The sequence below is a fragment of the Cryptotermes secundus genome, unplaced genomic scaffold (assembly GCF_002891405.2).
Source record: "Cryptotermes secundus unplaced genomic scaffold, Csec_1.0 scaffold1980, whole genome shotgun sequence".
Classification (NCBI taxonomy): Eukaryota; Metazoa; Arthropoda; class Insecta; order Blattodea; family Kalotermitidae; genus Cryptotermes; species Cryptotermes secundus.
This window is the reverse complement of record NW_019733873.1, coordinates 56109-75976: the sequence shown is the minus strand read 5'-3', so window position 1 is coordinate 75976 and position 19868 is coordinate 56109. Positions and strand designations below refer to the sequence as shown.

Genomic DNA, 19868 nt, shown 5'->3' with positions numbered 1-19868 from the left:
TCTTGCTGTGGAAGTGGAGTGGAATGTTTACAGCTGTCGACAGACGGTGGAAATGAAGTTCACTATTAAACAGCGTGTGTTTATTGTCGAAACTATTGCAAGGAAAAACATTTACAGAAAATTCGCACGTAGGTTTCGTCAGAAATATCCTGACTCGCNCAGAGAGTGTCGCGTAATTTATTTGTGAGATGCGCGGCATGTTTGCAAGCAGAAGGAGGTCACTTTCAGCACCTGTTATAAACCACGGTAAGTTATCTTTTTACTGTATTCTTATAAATGTGTGCATGTAGAGCAACTGATGGACGGAGACTCAGCGACACCACTACACTCACGCTATCGGGGAACGGCACTGCAGTCGCGGGGAGGAGTTGCATCCGTTCTGCGGTGGTATGACTCACGGCAAATTGCAGCCGCGGCGCGCACTTGATTGTACGCACTGTATAAAGAACATACCCCAATGGCATAAGGAGTACCAGACATATGTATAAAAACAGAACAAATGAGCAGAACACTGCCATTATTAAATTAGCATACTGAAGGATAATAGATGAGATGAGCACATTACAAACTGTAATATCTTACAATTAACATGAAAAATGAGCAATCTGAGAACCTGAAGAATCTTCTGATGAAACAAGAGGTCAAAAGACAACACAATCAAATAAGAAGTTAAGCATGTCAGAACTGTGTATAGACTAAAATATAGTGGGATCAGTTGAACAGCTAGAAGAGTTCTATGAGAGAAAAATAGTTACAGGAATGCAGAAGACAATAATACTGAACTATACAATATAATGTAATTAGCAATTACAATACCAAAATTGTTCAGGATTTCCCAATTTTAGTCTCATAGGTCATCTGTTATCTAGCAAAATAAACAACTCTTTAGTACATTTTTTTTCTTTGGCGCTACAGCCCCAGTGGGCCTAGGCCTACCTCCATGAACTTCTCCGTTCACTTCGGTTTTTCTAGATCTTACACATTCGGTAGGACTCCTTGGGTGGGTGATCAGCTCGTCGCAAGGCCTCTACCTGTATACAAACATAGAAAAATGCACACACACACACAAACTAAACATCCATGCCCTGAGTGGGATTCGAACCCACGATCCCGGTTTCCAAGTGAGCAAAGACAGCACATGCCTTAGACCGCTCGGCTACCGTGACCGGCCTTTATTACATTTACTCCCTTAAAATATACAGCAGAGCTGAGTAAATGTTTCAGACAGACTGCAACAACAAAAACTGAAATTTATATGCTTCATACTACAACATGCTGAGAAATCCTGTTACATCTAGTAGCAACTGTAAATGCAGTGGTCTCTGTTTCACTGGAACCTTCCTGGTATAGATACTTCACACATTTGGACACATTCAGAACTCTTGCACAATTATCATACTGGTTCAAACCTCAGAAAGCCTTGATTTATTCAACTTTTTTCTTCTGGATGTAATCGTTTCATTCTCACTGAATATAAATGGAACTGCAATACCAGTAATCAATTATGGACATGAAATGAACTATCTCGAATATACACACATTCAAAAATTGATGAGATGAATGCTGAATGCAACTTAGATACAATGCCCCAAGAGTCTATAACAGGAGATTTCATTGTGCTATTATCACATGTGTCACATTTTAAAATTTTTCTTTATGTAGTATCTAATACAGAATTAAAACTTATCATAAGGTTTCCTTGAAGGGAATGTCTCAAACTGTATGTTTATATTTATTCATGCATAATTCTTCACTATTTACCTCACACTTACTGTGCTTCTTTACTTCAAGTCCAGTCAAGAGCTGGATCAGATGCAAAGCTGAGGTTGTCATACAAGCATGCTTATGCCTAATACACACCTTACACACAAAACTGGTAAAGGTGTTCATAGCCAAACACACACACTCCTTGCTCAACATTCTGTATTCTTATGTGTTAGGCCCAGACCACGCGTCTGGGCTTAACACATAAGACATATGACCACAGACATAAACTAGGGGTACTGTCAACGGCTTGGCTCAAAGGAAATTTATTGCTGATTAGTTTTTAAGAGCAAAGTATGCACTGTAAAGTCCTAGCATTTGTGTGGCTCATAGGATTTGCTTTCAGGTTTTTACCTTGTTCCTTTTTAAACTATACCAGGTAGTAATGACTGAACTGCAGTTGCTCTCTAGAGATATTTAATGTAGTCTGTTGAATACCAACTGACAGATTTTCAACACACTACATGGTGTGTTACACAAGTTCAACTTTTATGACTAATTAAGATTTGTTATTTTTTATGGACCTAGGTGTACATGTCCTTTGTAAGATAAAGGCATGTCAATGAGTCCTTATGGTTTAAATTGTATTATGTTTCCTATGTTCAGTTGTAAAACCCAAGAAGTACTGGGCTTGTGTGGTTTTCAAAATGAAATGTTTTCCAACCACAGTAATCTGTGGATACTGACACTTCAGTTTTAAAATATCACTGACAGCTGTGAGCCTGAAATTAAGACTGTAATGACCCAAAGCATATTAATCTTTAATTAGGGTAATTAGTAATTGATATTGTTTATTTTTTTTTTATTTTGCATATTCTTATTCAGGAATCTGCATACTGAAATTTGGTGACTGTGTAATTATTGTGCTCTTCTGTATTCAATTCCAACTTACCAGATGCAACACAATGCTTGTATCCTTGTACAAGTTTTGAGTGCTTGACACTGAAGTGGCCTGTCAGATGCCAGTATTTATACTGGTATGTTAGCTTTGAAGTGAAGTCATTCAAGGAGGAGCTGTAATGCAAACTTATACAAATGGCTTATGAAGACTTGGATTTCTGATTTTGTTGGGTTCAGATGTGTCTGTCACATGTCCCTTAAAATTCTAAATTTTAAGCTACCCTACACTGTACAGAGTCCTCAACTACACACCTCGGACAAAGGACATCTGAGCAAATTTATATTTAATTCATCTAGAAATACATAATTATGATACATGAAAGTAACATAATATAAATAAGGTAAATCTGGTATTATTAAAGTACATAACAGCTCACTGAAAACTAGTGTAGAACCTCAAGCTAATTTGTGCATAGAAAAGTGTTAGGTGTGACTGATGTGCTGGGTACATAAAGTGTACCTTCCTTGCAGCATCACACTGTCAGCTGACCCTAGATGCAGTTCTACCAGAGCTGGGCATTTACTGCATCTAATTATACACTAACCCATTAATTTATTTGTTAGGAGGAGACTACCTGAAGTTACTTATTTTGGCACTTCATCCAAATTGTCCATCTTATTATGTTGAAACTAACTAATTAATTGGATAAGAACCAGCATCATTCTTTGAAATCACGCGCAGCAGACAAGGCAAGTGGATCACACCATTTGAGAAAATGAATAGTTACAAAGCTCTTGGTACAAAGGTGTGAAAGGTATGAGAAATGAAGGTAATTATACTTTAAGAAAAGCTCAGTAAAAGGACTGGCAGGTTATCACATAAGTAAAAGCATAAAACTGGAGAAGACTGGAGGTATGTGGTGCATATTTAATATGGCTATTCAGACACTGAATACTGAATATTATCAGTACATTTACTGATAATATCAAGAAATGCACAAGTGAATTGAGCAAGACTATAGTTTGTAACCTGCACTGCAGTTGCATAAAGAAATGTCTTCAAGTCATTCAAGATGAATACAGGCAACACCCAACTGATGACCACATACATTTGTGGCCATTTTTTCATGCCAGATTTACCCTGAAAAATAGCACAATAGACCACTGTAGGTCACCATGCAAGGGCCAAGAAGGCCTACCCCTCATACATTCATACCTTGAAAAATCCCTAACTTGCATCTGCAGCTCAGACTTATAACCACATGTGCCAAACTTCGCGCATCATGTCAGAACTAAAGCAAGCTACATGAGTTGGACTCTTCAGTGCGTTACTGCTATTTGAACTATGTGTTTTCATCTTATCGCTCTTTACTTTAATATGCAGTTGTAGTACCACTGTGCATTTAATGGTATGTTTTATTGACTGCCATGTCTGATAAAAGTAAAAGTAATACACAAATGCAAAACCATGCAAGCTGCCCAGAAGAGGCCTTACTTGTGAAATTAAACATTAAGTTCTGAAAATTCATGATTCAGGCATGAAACTGCATGATCTGGCTAACAAATTTGAGTTGCCTCATTTAACTGTATGATTTTGAAGGACATAGCAAAATACTGACTGATTCTGCTGCTGGAAGCTAATGCTGCAGGTACCTGTATATTAATACCAATGCTTGTCTACTAAGCTGTATGGGCACTTAAAGGCATTGTTAAGGGAACCCTTCCAGTCATTTGGAAATCAAACTCCAGGGCTTGGTTGACTGCATTACTTTCTGAAGACTGGTTCACCAATCATTTTGTTCCTGAGGTGCGCAAAAATACTGTACTGAAAATTACCTTCCATTTAAAGCCCTGCTTATTTTGCAGCCAGAGTAGACATTCATTGCTAGGCAACAATTCAGTAAACAGGTTCCCATTGTAACCGATTACTCTTTTTATTAATATACTTCGCCTAGTTTATGTATACCTACATTTTTATGTAACTTTTGTATTTTAACAGAACTTAAATTACGAGTTTGGGAGAATTGCGTACATTACTATGCACTATAAATTGCCGTGAGCTATGTATTGAAAGGGGATGACTCAATGTCTTGTGACTCTTACGAAACTCATGATTTAGTTCTTTCTTTGTCTTATGATGGTTGATGTAAGCCCAAGGAGTAGGTAGCTAGGGGCTTTACAGCGGTACTTCCCACCAACAGCCAATCAGCTTGCTGAAACTGTCAGAGGCTAGCCAGTACACAACAAACAATAAATCAGAATTCTTTGTTATTAAGAAGGTGAGGGTAGAAAATGCCCTAATGAAATGCACTCCATTCTGAATGGCCATATTGAAAAGCATGTGCATGTAAATAACACAGAGCTACACATTTTCTCTGGTGGATGCCCTGGTCAGACCAGAAAACATACAGGTGTTAAGTACTTACCCACACTGCAGACACCAAAAAGTTTGGTAAAATACTGTATTACTTTACTGTCCATGGACAATCAGTTCCTGTAGCTGGAACTTTGGTATAGTAAAGCAACTGATATGCCATTAGGAGAGTGTTTGTTCCTGAACAGTATTATGAACCTTCAAAAATCATCCAAGGAAATAAGAGTGTCGCTAAGATTCAAGGTATTACAAGGTGGTTCTTAGTGCTGAATCATATGGCAGAAGAGTAACATGTGATCAGAAACATCCAAGCTCTCTGTCACAGCATGAAGAAAAGGTGCAGTTCAGATTGCCTATGAACTGCACAAGAAAGAGAGTATACTGATGGGTTGAGAACACATTCTTTCAAACATAACTCAGTTGCTTCAAGTGTGCCCCAGTATGGAAAAGGCCTACAGTGACAAAGTGCCTATTAACAAACACTTCTCAATGAATACTAGCAATGTGTGTCCCTANCTGCAGAATAAGCACATTTATGGCAGCATTTGCTGAGTAATGGCTTCATAAACAAACTTGTTCCCATGGCAATGACTGAACCACAATAATGAAGGGGTGTTTTCTATGCAATTCATGATGAGGGGACATAAGCAGGACAAGACCAGAATTTAGTCAGTTGGTAAGGACATAAGCAGAGAAACTTAGTACATGCTGTAGTGAACTGCAAAGTCTGGGAATTCGCAAAAGCACTATAAATACTTGTAGTTATGATCTGTAAGTGGTCAGTAAATCCAATTACTAATTTGAACCCCATCTACAGTCACTCATACTCTGACAATATAAATGGGGGCAGGTGAAATAGAAACCTTCAAAGAGCTAATATAAAGAGGCATCTGTGTTCCCTTTTCAACTAACAAAAGAATGACATTTAAAAAAACATGAGAAATTTTCATATATGAATATTTAAATTCATAAAACTGAATGCTTAAAATTTAGAATACCTTTCACAAATTCAATGTTTTTATACACAAAAGGAGGAAGTTGAAATTCTTTGACCAAAATATACAGTTTTGAAGACAAGATGATCTTCTGTCTCCTAAAGAATACATTGCCACATGTTGGGGCTGACAATGTAGACAGGGTTTGGATTGGATGGTTGTATTTATTGCACTTATACACTCAACTCATAATTATAAGTAATACAGCACTAGCACTAATTTCCACACTATACAGTTCACTGTTACACACACACACACACACACGTGTGTGTGTTCTAAGTCTTCACTAGTTGTATCCTGGCAGTGGATTTTAATACAGTAATTACCCGTCTCCCTGTGAATGCAGGACACATGAAGTCTTCTTTGCATAACCTAATTCTTTTCTCTCAATTTCTTCTCAATCTTCTTCAACTGCCATCACAAGAGACTCCCTCAATTCTTTCTTTGCTGGCCTTGGATCCTCATTATATAGTTTCAGGGTGGTCCCTACAGAAAACACCACTTCCCAACAATTCCTCTATTGTTACAAAGGTGTGCTTACCTAGCCATTGCGTAGAAATGGCAGTTCTATTGTTGCATGCATGTTCAAATCTGCAGAAACCTGTTCACTGTGTTATTGCCTAGTAACAAATGTCTTCTCTGGCTCTACTATTATCACTTTCAGGCATCATGTCATAGTACATTTTGGATTCATGCTGCTTTTGAAATCACACATTCAACTGTAATAATTTTCTTACCCATATACATCCAACCCTAACACTAATTCAACATGACAGTATTTTTCCCACTTCTTATGTGCAGTTACAAGAAGTTCCCAGATTTACTGTATTTTTCCCACTTCTTATGTGCAGTTACAAGAAGTTCCCAGATTTACTGTATTTTTCCCACTTCTTATGTGCAGTTACAAGAAGTTCCCAGATTTACTGTATTTTTCCCACTTCTTATGTGCAGTTACAAGAAGTTCCCAGATTTACTGAATTCTGGAAAGAACTTTCCTTCCATTTCCTTAAGTGACCACATCTAAACTTACCTTCAAACTCTCTTTCCTCATCTTTCTGTAAATGATTCTGCTACATTTCAGGTATAACTAATCCAAATGCAGGTAAAGAAACTGCAATGGAAAACTTCAAGACTCTGTTAACTCCTGTCCATTATTAAAAACAGACAGTAACGCTAAGTTGTTCATGTGGGATAATGTTGGTCTCTTTTCAATAGTTACTGCTTTGACCATTTGCATCAATCTTTTTTGTGTCTTCTGTTTGGCTTTCAAAGTTACCGCAATGCTGTTACAGTTTACTATTTCACTAAACCAACTCATGCTGCCTTGAATGCCACCAGTGTGTGCTGACGGGAAAATTATTAAAAAGACAGAATGGTTTGTGTGGCTCACTGCATACTCTCTGATCTCCAGATTTTATACACATGCACGTAAAATGGCAAGCAAAGGTCAAGCGTGTGTCTGGCTTATGGCTACTTAAGATTCCAAAACCTTCTTTCACAAAGTCACATTTATTCACCACCAGAAAACTTGTGATGAAAATGCATCTCAAAATAGAAAATAGGAACAAATAATATGTCAATCTGTGAACATCCAATGCAATTGGAATCCACATTTCCTGACACAGTTTGACTTTAACTCATGTTAAACTACTACAGCCATAGTTCAACTGCATTTGAATTAAATTACTTCTCTACACTGTAATTTCATTGTAAGCAACAGTTTTTCTAAATTTTAAAATTTGAGCCATTACATCTGAGATAACCTTCTTATATAACCACATAATGAAGTGCCTGAATATAACATTTCTGTTAAAAATAAGAGTGAAAAACAATATCTTTTGTCTTAGATTGTTTCAGCCATTTTTCTTCAATTTTGTGGTAATGTGAATGTGATTCTATATCTCTCACCTGTTGAGTTTCAGTGTATTTGTGGCCTTAAAGATGAATGGAATCACATAGGCATTCAAATGTGAAAATTAAAAAAGCTGAAATGAAGAAGCCTTGTACTGTAACAATACATACATGAATTCAAGCTTGGCTTTCTTTAGGTACATCACCTTGACCATTCATGTCTTCACAACCACCCTCAATACTGTCTTGGCTTCGTGACAAATCCTGCAACATTACAAACATTACTTTTCAGTGGGGCAGTGATGGACATAATAAAAGATTAGTTAACAGGCTTAAAGTTGAAGGTACTGAACTGATTATTCATTAATTTCACAACTTTAAACTTACTGCTGCCTTCTGTCAGTGGCACATGTGAGTGAAATTACATAGTTTTAGGCATCTTCACCTTTCTGCTTAATACTGAAAGTACAAAAAGTTTTCAACTGAGACAGAAATGTGCTGCTAGCTAGCAACAATAGCACTGCAACAGAGATACAGTGTTTTCTATGCCGACTGTGCCAACATGTTATAAGCAGAGGAGTTAGAAAAAGTTAGAGGACTGCTGTGGTAGAGTAGTTGCTGTTAGAAGCTGGTAGCTGAGGTCGCGGACAGTTCAGGAACCCAGAGTAAAGGGGAACATCTGTGGTCGAATGCTGTTACCAGAAGACTGATGAAGACAGCAGACTGAGAAGACTGAAGTGTGTGCTCTAGTCAAATGTAAAGTGCATGAATTAGTGAAAAACTTATAATTACTTATAGTCATGCATCTGTAACAGTTCAAAAATCCAATTACCAAAGAAAATCCATCCTAAAATTATACTCACACAAGTGACACTGGTGTCAGAAGTGGGATTGGATAGAAGATTGTGTTATATAGTTACAGCGTCATACCACAGAAATGGAACAAATGATGGTAAGCCTGCTAGCCAGAGAATTCAACGAGATGATCACTGAAATGAAAACCAACCAAGGTTGCAAGCCAAGGCAGATGTCATTATAAGGGAACCGAAGGTTGAAATAAGAACTAATCAAGAAAGGATGGAAGTCAAGACAGAGGCCAATAAGGGAAAGTTTCAAGCCCTTGGAGCTGCTCTCCTCTCCCGGATGGATATCCTCCAAGCCAGGACAGAGGCCATTCATGAAGAAATGGAAACCAAGATCAAGAAAATTCAAGAACAGATGGAGGCAGTGATCAGGAATGGCCAAGAGGAAATGAGGGCCGTGATAAGATCCATCTGAGCTGAGCTAGAAGAATCCATGGAACATAGCATGGAAGATGTCCTCATGTCCCTTGACCAAAGGATTCAGGGAACTCAGGCTGAGAAGGAAACAATGAAGACCCTAACAGATACTCGAATCACACCAATCCTCCTCTGTTGAGATACGACATAAAGAAGATGAATCCTGAAAGTTTTAATATTTAAAATCTATTATTATACATGACGAATATATATTTTAGCCATTTTAGTATGAAGACATCAGGGCATGCAATGCAGTAGTTAGACATACATAGAGAAAATGCACCTGAAGATGGCACATTAGTGCTGAAACATGTAGTGCAAAAGAGAAGAGTAAGGTGAAAAAGTGTGTGCACTGTAAGACGGTTAGCATAAATCATGGACATGAGTCAGTGCAACAGGACACTAAAATATAACATTAATGATAAAATGATTCTCCTGTTGTTTTCAAGGTCACGAATCAGGCAAAATGGGGGTGGGGGGAGAATAAATACAATACTAATGAACAGAGGAAAGGATTTACCTGTTCTTGTTCTGGTGTAGGAGCTAGGACTGAAATTTCAATGAGTTGAAAATCAGCTGCACAGAAACAACGCATCAGCAAAACTATTACACTCATTGACCACCCAGCCACATTTATCCATGCTGAGATCTATAAGTAACAAAAGGTAGAGTCTGAATTACTGATGCAGGAACAAATGAATATTGTGAGCTAGAATCCAATTACACACACAAAAAAAGAAGAAAAATATGAGAATTGAAAGATGAATATCTGACACTGTATAAGAATCTGAAAGGCAACTGATAGAAAAAAGTATACACATAAATACATATAGGATGGAGCAGGGCTGTGGAGGTCTGGACATTGATGACGGTTCGGAGAAACACTGATTGCCCCATATGCAGCAAAAAGGAAGGCTGCAGCTACATGCTGAGGTGGGGGGGGGGAAAATCAGAAGAGAGGAGAAGAGATTTTGGAACATCGATGCAGAAATAACATTAGGACGGAAGAACAATTCACAAATAAAGAGCATGATCAGAAAATAGGAACATAATTAGCTAAAAAGAAAAATGGGAGAGCATACTAAAAGGGCATGATAACGAAGTAGAAATACATTCAGGTGATTAGTAATACGTAAATAAAAAGTAAAGGTATCCCTGTAGCAGGCCGTGGAGGTACATTGGGTTGTGAGATGTTGAGGTTCCCACATTTTCTAGACACTCAGCTCATAGATGGCAGGAAGGTTGCCAGGCTTACACATTGGCAGCCCTTTATCCCCAAGAACATGCCAAGAATATTCCTGGTATTCATTTCTCTTAGAGGTGGAGTCAACCCCAGGGCCACAGTGCAGCTGGAAGGATTAGGTCAAGTGAAAAAAAAAAATCCATTGACCTCATCAGGACTTGAACCCACGACCTTCTGGCTTGTAGCATAGTGCCTCAACCAACTACACTGCCATGCACCCCTGACTAGTAATAAGTAGGGATGAAAATAGAATATGTATAATAAAAATGTTAATGTACAATATCCAAACGATGTACTGTGGGAATAGCAATTTAAGTGGTATGCTGGAATGTAGGACCTGGGAGGTGAACTCTGGCAACCCAAAGTGTAGAAAGTAACAGGTTTAATAAAGTTCTGATCTTAAAGTTGAGCATCCTGGAAAATAAACGAATAAATAACAGGATACAGTGGTATGGACAGAAGAATATTTAGATACCTAAACAATGGACGACAAAAGTTCGTTTTTCTAGATTTCATAATGATTCTAACTGTTCTTTTTTGAATCACGGTTAGCAGAATTGCCTCAAAATATAATTCCATGGACAAAAATATGGAAACTCGTGAAATGCATGCCTGAATTGAAGTGTTTATTTTAGCGATGTTTGTGGGTCACGCTGTTGTATCTGCCCAACACCACTACCTGTACAACCTCTGCAATATGTTGCAAGCTTCATTTGTTGTCGAGACAGTGTTCTGTGCAATTTTTTGTGCATCACGTCAGAGCCAACAGAATTCGAACACCATGGCCCCCACAATCGCCAGATATCAATATTACTGAGCCTTTGTGGTTTGTTTTGGAAAGCAATCTGTGTGCGCGCTATCCACCTCCATCATCGATAACAGAGCTTACCATGTTTTTCAGGAAGAATGGTACAAGATTCCCTTGCAAATCATACAGGACCTCTATTTATCCATTCCAAGGAGACTGCAAGCAGTTCTGTAACCCAGAGGTTGTCCTACACCATATTAGTCACGGTAACGTGTTTTTTGTTGGGTGTTTCCATATTTTTGTCCATCCCCTGTATATAGGCATAATAGGTCATCAGTAGACTCTCCTGGGACACAACGGAAGATAAAGTTCTGATGGCATAGACAGCCGAACTCAGCTTAATTACTAATTGATTAATATGATCTTTCCAGGACAAAGTACTATCAATGATTAGGCCAAGAAATTTGACATTACAAGTGCTGTCGGTTAAAGTATCACTATATATTATATTTAAGTTTTTTAACAGATTCAATTTTGTTGCAAAGTAGACACAATTGGTTTTACTTACATTTAGTGTTAGCAAATTGTGTGAAAACCACTCATTTATTTTTAGCAGAATCACTTTCAAGGTAGTTTCAAGTTCTGTGGAATTAGAATTTGAACACAGTACACTAGTATCATCCGCACACAAATTTGGTATGGATGATTAATTTACTGCATAAGGCAGGTCATTGATATACAACAGAAAAAACAAAGGCCCATGTATCGAACCTTGTGGAACACCCTGTTTGACCTTTTGCTATTCAGAAACGCCCTTTCTATAATTATTATTTACATATTAAAGTTCTTTGATATCTATCAGTCAAGTAAGATTTAATCAGCTTCCCTGTTATACTATTGATGCCATAAAACTCCAATTTAGAAAGCAATATGTCATGACTGACACAGTCAAACGCCTTGGTTAAATTACAAAATAATCCTCCAACAGCTAATTTGTTATTATGTGCCAATAGGATATTTTTTATTAAGGTAAAGGTAGCCATATCAGTAGTTGATTTGGTTTGAAAACCATATTGTTCTTGCACAAATATCTCAATTACACCGATATGATATTGCAGTCTGCTAAACATGACTTTCTCGAAAATCTTGGAAAAGAATGTCTTCAAAGATATGGGTCCATAATTAACAATATCAGACCTGTCACCCTTTTTGTAGATGGGATTAACTTGAGAATACTTCAAGCGGTCTGGAAAAATACCAAGGCTCAGTAGTTTATTACATATAATACGTTAATGGAGAGAGAATGAACGGTAGGCTTCATTTTAAAATATTCTGCGGAATCTCGTCATATCCATGTGAACTCTTCAATTTTAAAGACTTAATTATGTCTTTTAATTTCATAGGTGGTTACTGCAGTCATATTTATATTAGGGAATGGATGTTGAAATACCTTGAAGAGATTGTTTAAGGAATCCACGACCTTAGAAGATGAACTAGGTTGAGTTTGGTGTACCGGAGCAGAAAAATAATTATTAATAGTATCAGGTATTATTTGTACATTGTTACACAGTTTACCCTCAATATTTATACTTCGGACCAAATTATTACCAAGTCTGGTATTGGTGGCATCTTTAATGATGCCCCAAGAAGTCTTAATTTTGTTTTTAGAGTTAGAAATTAGCTTATTATAGAATGATTTTTTGCTTCCTTTATAAAATCAGTTAACACCTTACGGTATTTCTTATAGTGTCTTATTTGCTCAGGATTTTGAGTTTTCCTACTAAGCATATACAGCTCTCTTTTATCGGCACAAGATTCCTTAGTTCCAGTAGTTATCCAGAGTTGATTCTTTTGATTTAAGAAATACATTTTATAGGGGAAACTATGATCAAATATTCTTATATAAGTATTAAGAAAATTACTGAACATCACGTTCACATCATCACTTATGTTAAAAACATCAGCGCAAGATTCATGACTAAGACTCATACCAAATTCCATAATTGTGCATTCATTTATTACTCTTCTAGTAATGGAATAATTAGGTAGGTTCGCAAATGTTAGATTCTTCAAAATGAGAATTTGGGCATTGTGATCAGATAGCCCATTAGACACTGAGGTTATTAAAAATTTTTTGTTTCTACTTTTTTGATAAAAAATTATCAATTGCAGTCGCTGAAGTACAGGTAACTCTGGTAGGGAAATCCGCTATACTCTTTAAATGATATGAAGTCTGGTTACTAGAAGAACAGCATGAAGTGGAACCATCTATGGAAGAAGATGAAAGTTCCAGTTACATGCAAATGTTGCAATGACTCACCTGGGCAGCCTTCATGTACCTGTAGGTCATCAAGCCTGTATTTCCTTCTACCAGCTGATATCTGGCAAGATCATGACAGCTGAAGAAACAAACATAGAACTTATAAGAAAAATTATCTTAAAGAGAGCCAGTGTGAAGACGCATAAAATCGAGTGATAGACTTTTATAAATATTCAAATTCCTTAAAACCATGAAACATTTTGACCAGCTGAATGACTATCAAGTTTCAAGGAAGACCTCACAGGAAAAATTAGGATGTTACTTATGTGAAAGGGCCATGTAGTAGTGTAGTTTGTTGGGGCACTATGCTACAGGGTGGAAGGTCACAACTAGCATATACGAGCAGTGCAAATTTTGAACAAAAGAAATCTGTGCAAATGTTACTGCAGCAGTGTTCATATGAAGGCAGAAATAAGTCATCGGATTTTTTCACAGATCTGTGTGATGCTCTGGTGTCCGCAAATATTCCGTTTTGAGTTCCGAAAAATTTCCTGGAAGTGAACTGTGGTCGTTCTATCCTGGATGAATCCACCCTAAGGAAAACTACCTTTCCAATTGCTACAACAATATCCTGGAAATTATTAGGAATATAGTGTATGGGAAGAAGATTTTCGTTTTTATTGATGAGATCTGTGATATGGAGGCTAGCTAAATGGCAAACGTCAATTAGAAGATTTTCCACATGATACATTTTAGGTCGTTTCTTAACTTTTAGGTCATTTTCCTGGATTTTTTCGGTCATTTTATACGTCATTTTTAACATATTTTTAGGTCATCAAAATCTGGGCCCTGGTTATAACATTTTCCACATCCTTATACTTCGTATGGATCTATGGAAATAAATGTATATGAATATGAATGTGTTAACTGCTCCAGAGCATATGCATTCAGTAGCAGTAGTGTCCCATTTTTCCAGAAGAGAAATCAAAAGAATTGAAAGAAAGCCAAGAAACCTTGCAAGACAAACTATAAACTAATTATAGAGAAACTAGGGAAAGTTATGACAGATTTCAAAGAGCGATAGAGACTAAACTTGAAAAATTACAAGAAAACATGAAAGCAGATCTCAAAACAGAAACTGAAAAACTGATTCAGAGGTTCTACAGAGAAAACCAAAAACTAAACAAGCGACTAACAGAAAAGTTAGATTCTGAAATTAGGAATGCAGTTTGGCTCCATTATGTACAAGGTCTAAATTCACATCATGACCCACTTATAACCTGCCTCCAGGAAATGCATCTCTTTCCTGCACATGCACTAAACCTTAACAATTACACAGTCCACCATTATGACTATTTCAAAAGTGATAGGGCCAATGGAGAGATGACTATTTTAATTATGGGGTGCATCTACTTTGCTTCACTGAAGCTCCCATCTATACTCCATGCTGTTAATGTCCATTTACATTTACCTAGCTTCTCCTATACTCTTCATAACATTATTTCCTGTTAGCAGCACCAACATTCCCACTCTATCCAATTAGTCTATCATCACAGTTACCTCCTCATTTAATTGGCTTCAGGATTCTGAAACAAAAAATATTCTGTGGGAAAAAAAAAAAAAAGAGGTAAAGTTATCCCTGTAACAGGCAATTAAGGCCCATTGGGTTGTGAGACACTGAGGCTCCCACATTTTCTCTAGACAACTGGCTTACACACTAGCCGCCCATTAACCCCCAGGAAGATTCCTGTTACTCATCTCTGTTAAAGACTGAGTTGATGCCAGGGCCATAGTGTGGCTGAAAGATTAGGTCAATTGAAAGAATCAACCTCATCATGACTTGAACCCACTACCTTCTGGCTTGTATCACAATGCCTCAAGCAACTATGCTACCACATGCCCCAGTGTTCTCTGTGGAACAGTCCTTGTCACTGACAGAGGTAGAATAGTTTTCAGTGTATGTGTGGGTTAAATCTAATTCCTCCACACTAAGGTGCAGATATGCACGTATGATTAGGATCAGGAACTACATCTGCCTGGACCTTGCTTCCTGTAGCTGAGCTTTCTTTTCTTTCTGTGCGTAAATTTAATGACACTGTGTCGAGAATATATAGCACTGGACAGTATAATAACAGGTGAATGATGAACTGGAAAGGATTTGTAAGGAAACAGTCATGGCCTAATCACGGTGCTAACCTGGAATTTCTCTAGCGGAACTGAAGAAAGGCACAAAAAAACTTTAGACATGGTACCAGCACCCCTGCTGAGATTTAAACTGTGCACATCCTTAATAATCTGTGGAACTCCTTTCCAACTGTCTTTGAAGACAAGGTTTTATCCATCTATCTTCAAAGTGTCAATAGCAATTATATGATATTATATGATCTTCTATACCTAGCCAAACAGGCTTACCAACAATGGGCTGGTGATGCAGTTACTATGGAAGACATCTTGAATTAAAACCTGACACTTCAACAAGCTCTAGGCAATAACATTAGCATTTACTTTCCTCATACTGTTTCTCATCCTGGTAAGATGGATGGAACCATACACAAGACTACAACTGTGAGTGGTGAAACCATCCATTCAAGTGTCATGTCCTTCATTTCTCTTGGGAATGGAGCAATTAAATATATGGTTTTGTAATAGACATGAATTCTGTAGGCGTTCCATTAGTATCCAGGCACAAAATAATCTGTGGCCTATAATTTTGGCTGGCTTCTACAGCTAACTGTAAATAGTCATTGGTCATACAGATATTAAGCAATGACTAGTATTATTTCTGCTGTTATATTAGTTACTAAAAACAAAACAAATGTATGTTATTCTGTACTAAAATATTGACATTTTTTACCATGGACCTCACTAGCACTATTCTGTTGATGACAATTTTCTATGTATACACATGTATGTGCACATGGGACCTTACTTTGTTTCATCCATATCATCCTGAAAAAAGTTGCAAAAGACATTGATGCCATCTTGCAATTTACATGCTGCAGCGAGAGCAACTCCAAGAAATGTGATGTTGAAAATCAAAGCTGGAAGTACAATTCGCCATGGCTGAGGCAATCTGAAACAGATGTCTCGTGTCATCAGAAATGTTACATCTAAATATTTGAAAATAATGTAAAGAGGTCTTTGTGCCTAAATATGGCACTGTAAAGTAAAGATTCCCTGGCAAAGCAAATGTCACATAAATAAATTCATGCTCATTGCCAGTCTGTTAACTTGCCCACAGCAAACACTTTCTCAGACCTGCATAAAGGTATACAGGAGACATGGTAGTAGAACTGCACAGTTTTGAGACCTCTGCATTACAAAGAGGTGCATAGACAGTTTCACAAAATGACAATTTTACCCTTATGGAAAGACATCCCAGTACTCATTGGTGGGCCCTTAAGCAGTTCTGCAAAAACTCACTGCTCCTGTTGAGAGGTGAAGTCAGACATGCAACATTGGAGATTACTGGAGAGGGGTAGAGACAATAACAGCAATATGACATGGTCTGTTCTCTGTACTTATGTCACACACATTTACAGGATGTCCACAAATGTGGAGACATTGCTGGTACATAATTGAGGTTTGTGGCTAATGAATTCTTTTTCAATTCAATTCAATTTATTTTTGTTCATCACATCTACATTTGACGATGGCGCCTCCAGATACAGAACACGTCAAAGCCCAGGTTACTATAAAATCAATCCAGAGTATGTCATAAAAATATTACAACTTATATACAACCATTGTTGCAATAACTATTGATACAAGTAAATTTACTGTCATCAACACCATGCTCCACGGTGCCACAGAAACTTCCTTTTTGTGAAGACGCATTGTGAAGGGAAAGGAGGTAGCAGAAAATTGGGTATAGGATCGGCGAACGCAGCAATCGCAGAAATTTCTGTCTAATAGCCCTTAGTAGGAAACATGAGGTGGACGAGTGAGCAGCATGCGTTTGCTGTCAAAGCCTATTTTTCGAACAACCATTCCTACGTGGTGGTGTGGCGTGCGTTCCGTACTCACTTCAGAATTAAGCCCAGATGTCCGGTTCCCGACTGGAAATAGATTGTTTTGTGGGTAGAGAACTTTAGGACAACCAGGAGTGTGGTGAAAAAATCATCAGGACAACAACGGACGGTTACGATGCCAGAAAACATGGAGGCAGTTCGACAGTCGATTTTTAGATCTTCAAGATGCTCAGCTCGCAAACATGCAGTCGCCCTTGATATATCCAATTGTTCAATGCGCCGAATTCTTCACGAACATCTTCATGTCCATCCCTATAAGATGGTTGTTGTGCAAGAATTGTCACCACGTGATTTCCAGAACCGAATAATGTTATTGGAAACTTTACCCCCTGATGCACTTGTTTTCTTTAGTGATGAGGCACATTTTCACCTATCCGGATATCAACAAGCAGAATATGCGCTATTGGAGTGGTAACAATCCCAGAGAGCTCCATGAGAGGCCACTTCACAGTGATAAGGTGACAGTATGGTGTGCGCTGTCGAGAGTTGGAGTTATTGGCCCTTATTTTTTTTTTAAGAAGACAATCATGCAGTTACTGTCAGTTCACAGTGGTATGTGGACACGATTAAAAACTTTATCGAACCAGCTCTTGAAGAAATGCATCTAGGAAATGTCTGGTTCAAACAGGATGGTGCCACAGCCCACACAACCCGGGCTTCGATGACAGTTTTGAGGGCAAAGTTCCCCAGACGGCTCATCTCACTTCGAGGTGACATCCCGTGGGCAACGCACTCACCTGATCTAACGATCTATGATATTTCTTATGGGGATACCTCAAACCAGAGTTTTCTAAACATCGCTCCACAAACCTGCTTCAGCTGAAGAATGTTATCTGGCAGTAAGTAGCCCAAATTCTGGTGCACATGTTGGAATGTGCAGAGGGGAACTTCAGAAAATGGTTGCATCAGTGCATAGAGAACGGTGGCCACCACCTTCAAGATATTTTGTTTAAAACTACATAATTTAAAACTTTAAAGTATGTTCTTTCATTAGCTAAACATAAATTTTGTCTATCAGCAATAATTTTTCTTTTATTTGCCTTCAAAAAAAGGAAGTTTCTGTGCCCCACCCTGTACAAATCACATCAATATTCCCCCCTTTTTTTTTCTTACTTACAATGCAAACCCAAAAGGACAATGTAATAATTAAACAAAACATGCATATAACAATTCCATTGCAACTTATTATCATAATAAAATACATATTAACATTGTCTATAATAGAGAAAAAGCACATCTAGAGAATTATAGGTATCATACAATAAAAGTTTTTAAAAATGACTAGTGTTGTTTTATTTATCTGTAATTAACACAATCATCCCTTTTTTCCATTTATAATACTCATCTAAAGAATAAAAAGAGCCCACCTGAAAAAATTTTTATGGGAATATTTGAATTTATTTAAATCCTGTGATAAATATTTTATACTATGTGGTAATTTATTAAATATTCTAATTGCAGTGTAAGATACTCCCTTTTGAGCCCTGGTTGATTTATAAGTTGGATAATGTAATTCAAATCTTTGTCTATGGTTCTTAACATAATAATTTTCCAATGATAACCAACATATAACAAACACTATGTTAGATTCTTACCCTCGAGCAGTTTTTCCTCCTCTTCCACACATTAAAAAGAAAGTTATCCATACAATTGAAAAAATCACTGAGCAAACAGGCACATACTGGCAAAATGAGCAGTCACTTTGTTTTCCCCATTCTGACTTGACACAATCAATAATTAGAAATGATGAACCATTGTCATTTTTGTCAGTAACGAAGGTGACATTACTGTGCAAGACACAATTACCTCCGAAACTCAGTACTACCTGACTAAAAGCAGAACTTCCTGCAATTCCACTAAAAGCAATGATAACATAAAAAAACAGGTGGAAAGTTTTCCATGCAGATGATACCAACTGTGAATCTCTTTCATACAGCTGCAAGTACTGTTCAAGTACTACCATTTTTCATGAAATAAAAATAACAAGCATGTCTTCGTGCATCCAAGACCAAATAAACTGCCCGCCGATGTCAAACACCACTTCCCAACCTGTTTACTGAAATGACGTCATTCGTATGATGTCACTTCTTTTCAAGACATTCTGTTTACGAATGAGACCTGGATCCTTCAAACACTGAGGTGATATTTTGTAGTAGTAACCGCGAGCACAGCATTAATGACTGACAAAAAAATTGCAAATAAACGTTGGCCAAAATCGCGAATCGGCCAGTAAACACCACCTTATCTCTATAAGATTAATATTACTTCCGTGAATACATGGCAGAATCACTGATAGTCACATTATGACACCCACACTGTTCACGTCTTCCTGTCTGTATTTATATTATTAAAATTTGGTTTACACTAATCACACTTAAACAGATCAATTTAACAACCCTTCTATTCCAAGCCGCAATCGGCCACAATTATGTCACCTAACCAGAACCGGATTTCTACCGCTACAACTATAAACACTCTAATC

General features: G+C 37.5%; 2 protein-coding genes across 3 annotated transcripts in view; both read right to left on the bottom strand.

The window, feature by feature from the left end:
- LOC111868349 overlaps positions 1-8048 on the bottom strand; it is a gene marked incomplete at its 3' end in the record, with an annotated part of 22187 nt that extends 14139 nt beyond the window's left edge. The window contains 1 exon segment of the mRNA XM_023858905.2: positions 7996-8048.
- Positions 5501-19806, bottom strand: LOC117282021 (transmembrane protein 179). Of its 2 annotated transcripts, XM_023858915.2 has the most exons (5): positions 18982-19806; positions 16285-16428; positions 13416-13494; positions 9625-9753; positions 5501-8088 (listed from the first exon to the last, which is right to left on the bottom strand). In XM_023858915.2, the coding sequence occupies exons 1-5, from the start codon at positions 19347-19349 to the stop codon at positions 8002-8004; spliced, it is 807 nt and encodes a 268-aa protein (XP_023714683.1). In that variant the 5' UTR covers positions 19350-19806; the 3' UTR covers positions 5501-8001. The 2 variants fall into 2 exon arrangements, with proteins under 2 accessions (XP_023714683.1, XP_033608908.1); XM_033753017.1 differs by lacking the exon at positions 9625-9753.
- Between the last annotated feature and the right edge of the window lie 62 nt (positions 19807-19868).

Coding starts and splice junctions, on each gene's coding strand:
- LOC117282021 (XM_023858915.2), bottom strand. CDS start 19,349: ATGGTAGTACTTGAACAGTACTTGCAGCTGTATGAAAGAGATTCACAG. Junction 9,754..13,415: donor GGTACATGAAGGCTGCCCAG/GTGAGTCATTGC, acceptor TGTTACTTATAG/ATCTCAGCATGGATAAATGT. Junction 8,089..9,624: donor CTACACCAGAACAAGAACAG/GTAAATCCTTTC, acceptor GTAATGTTGCAG/GATTTGTCACGAAGCCAAGA.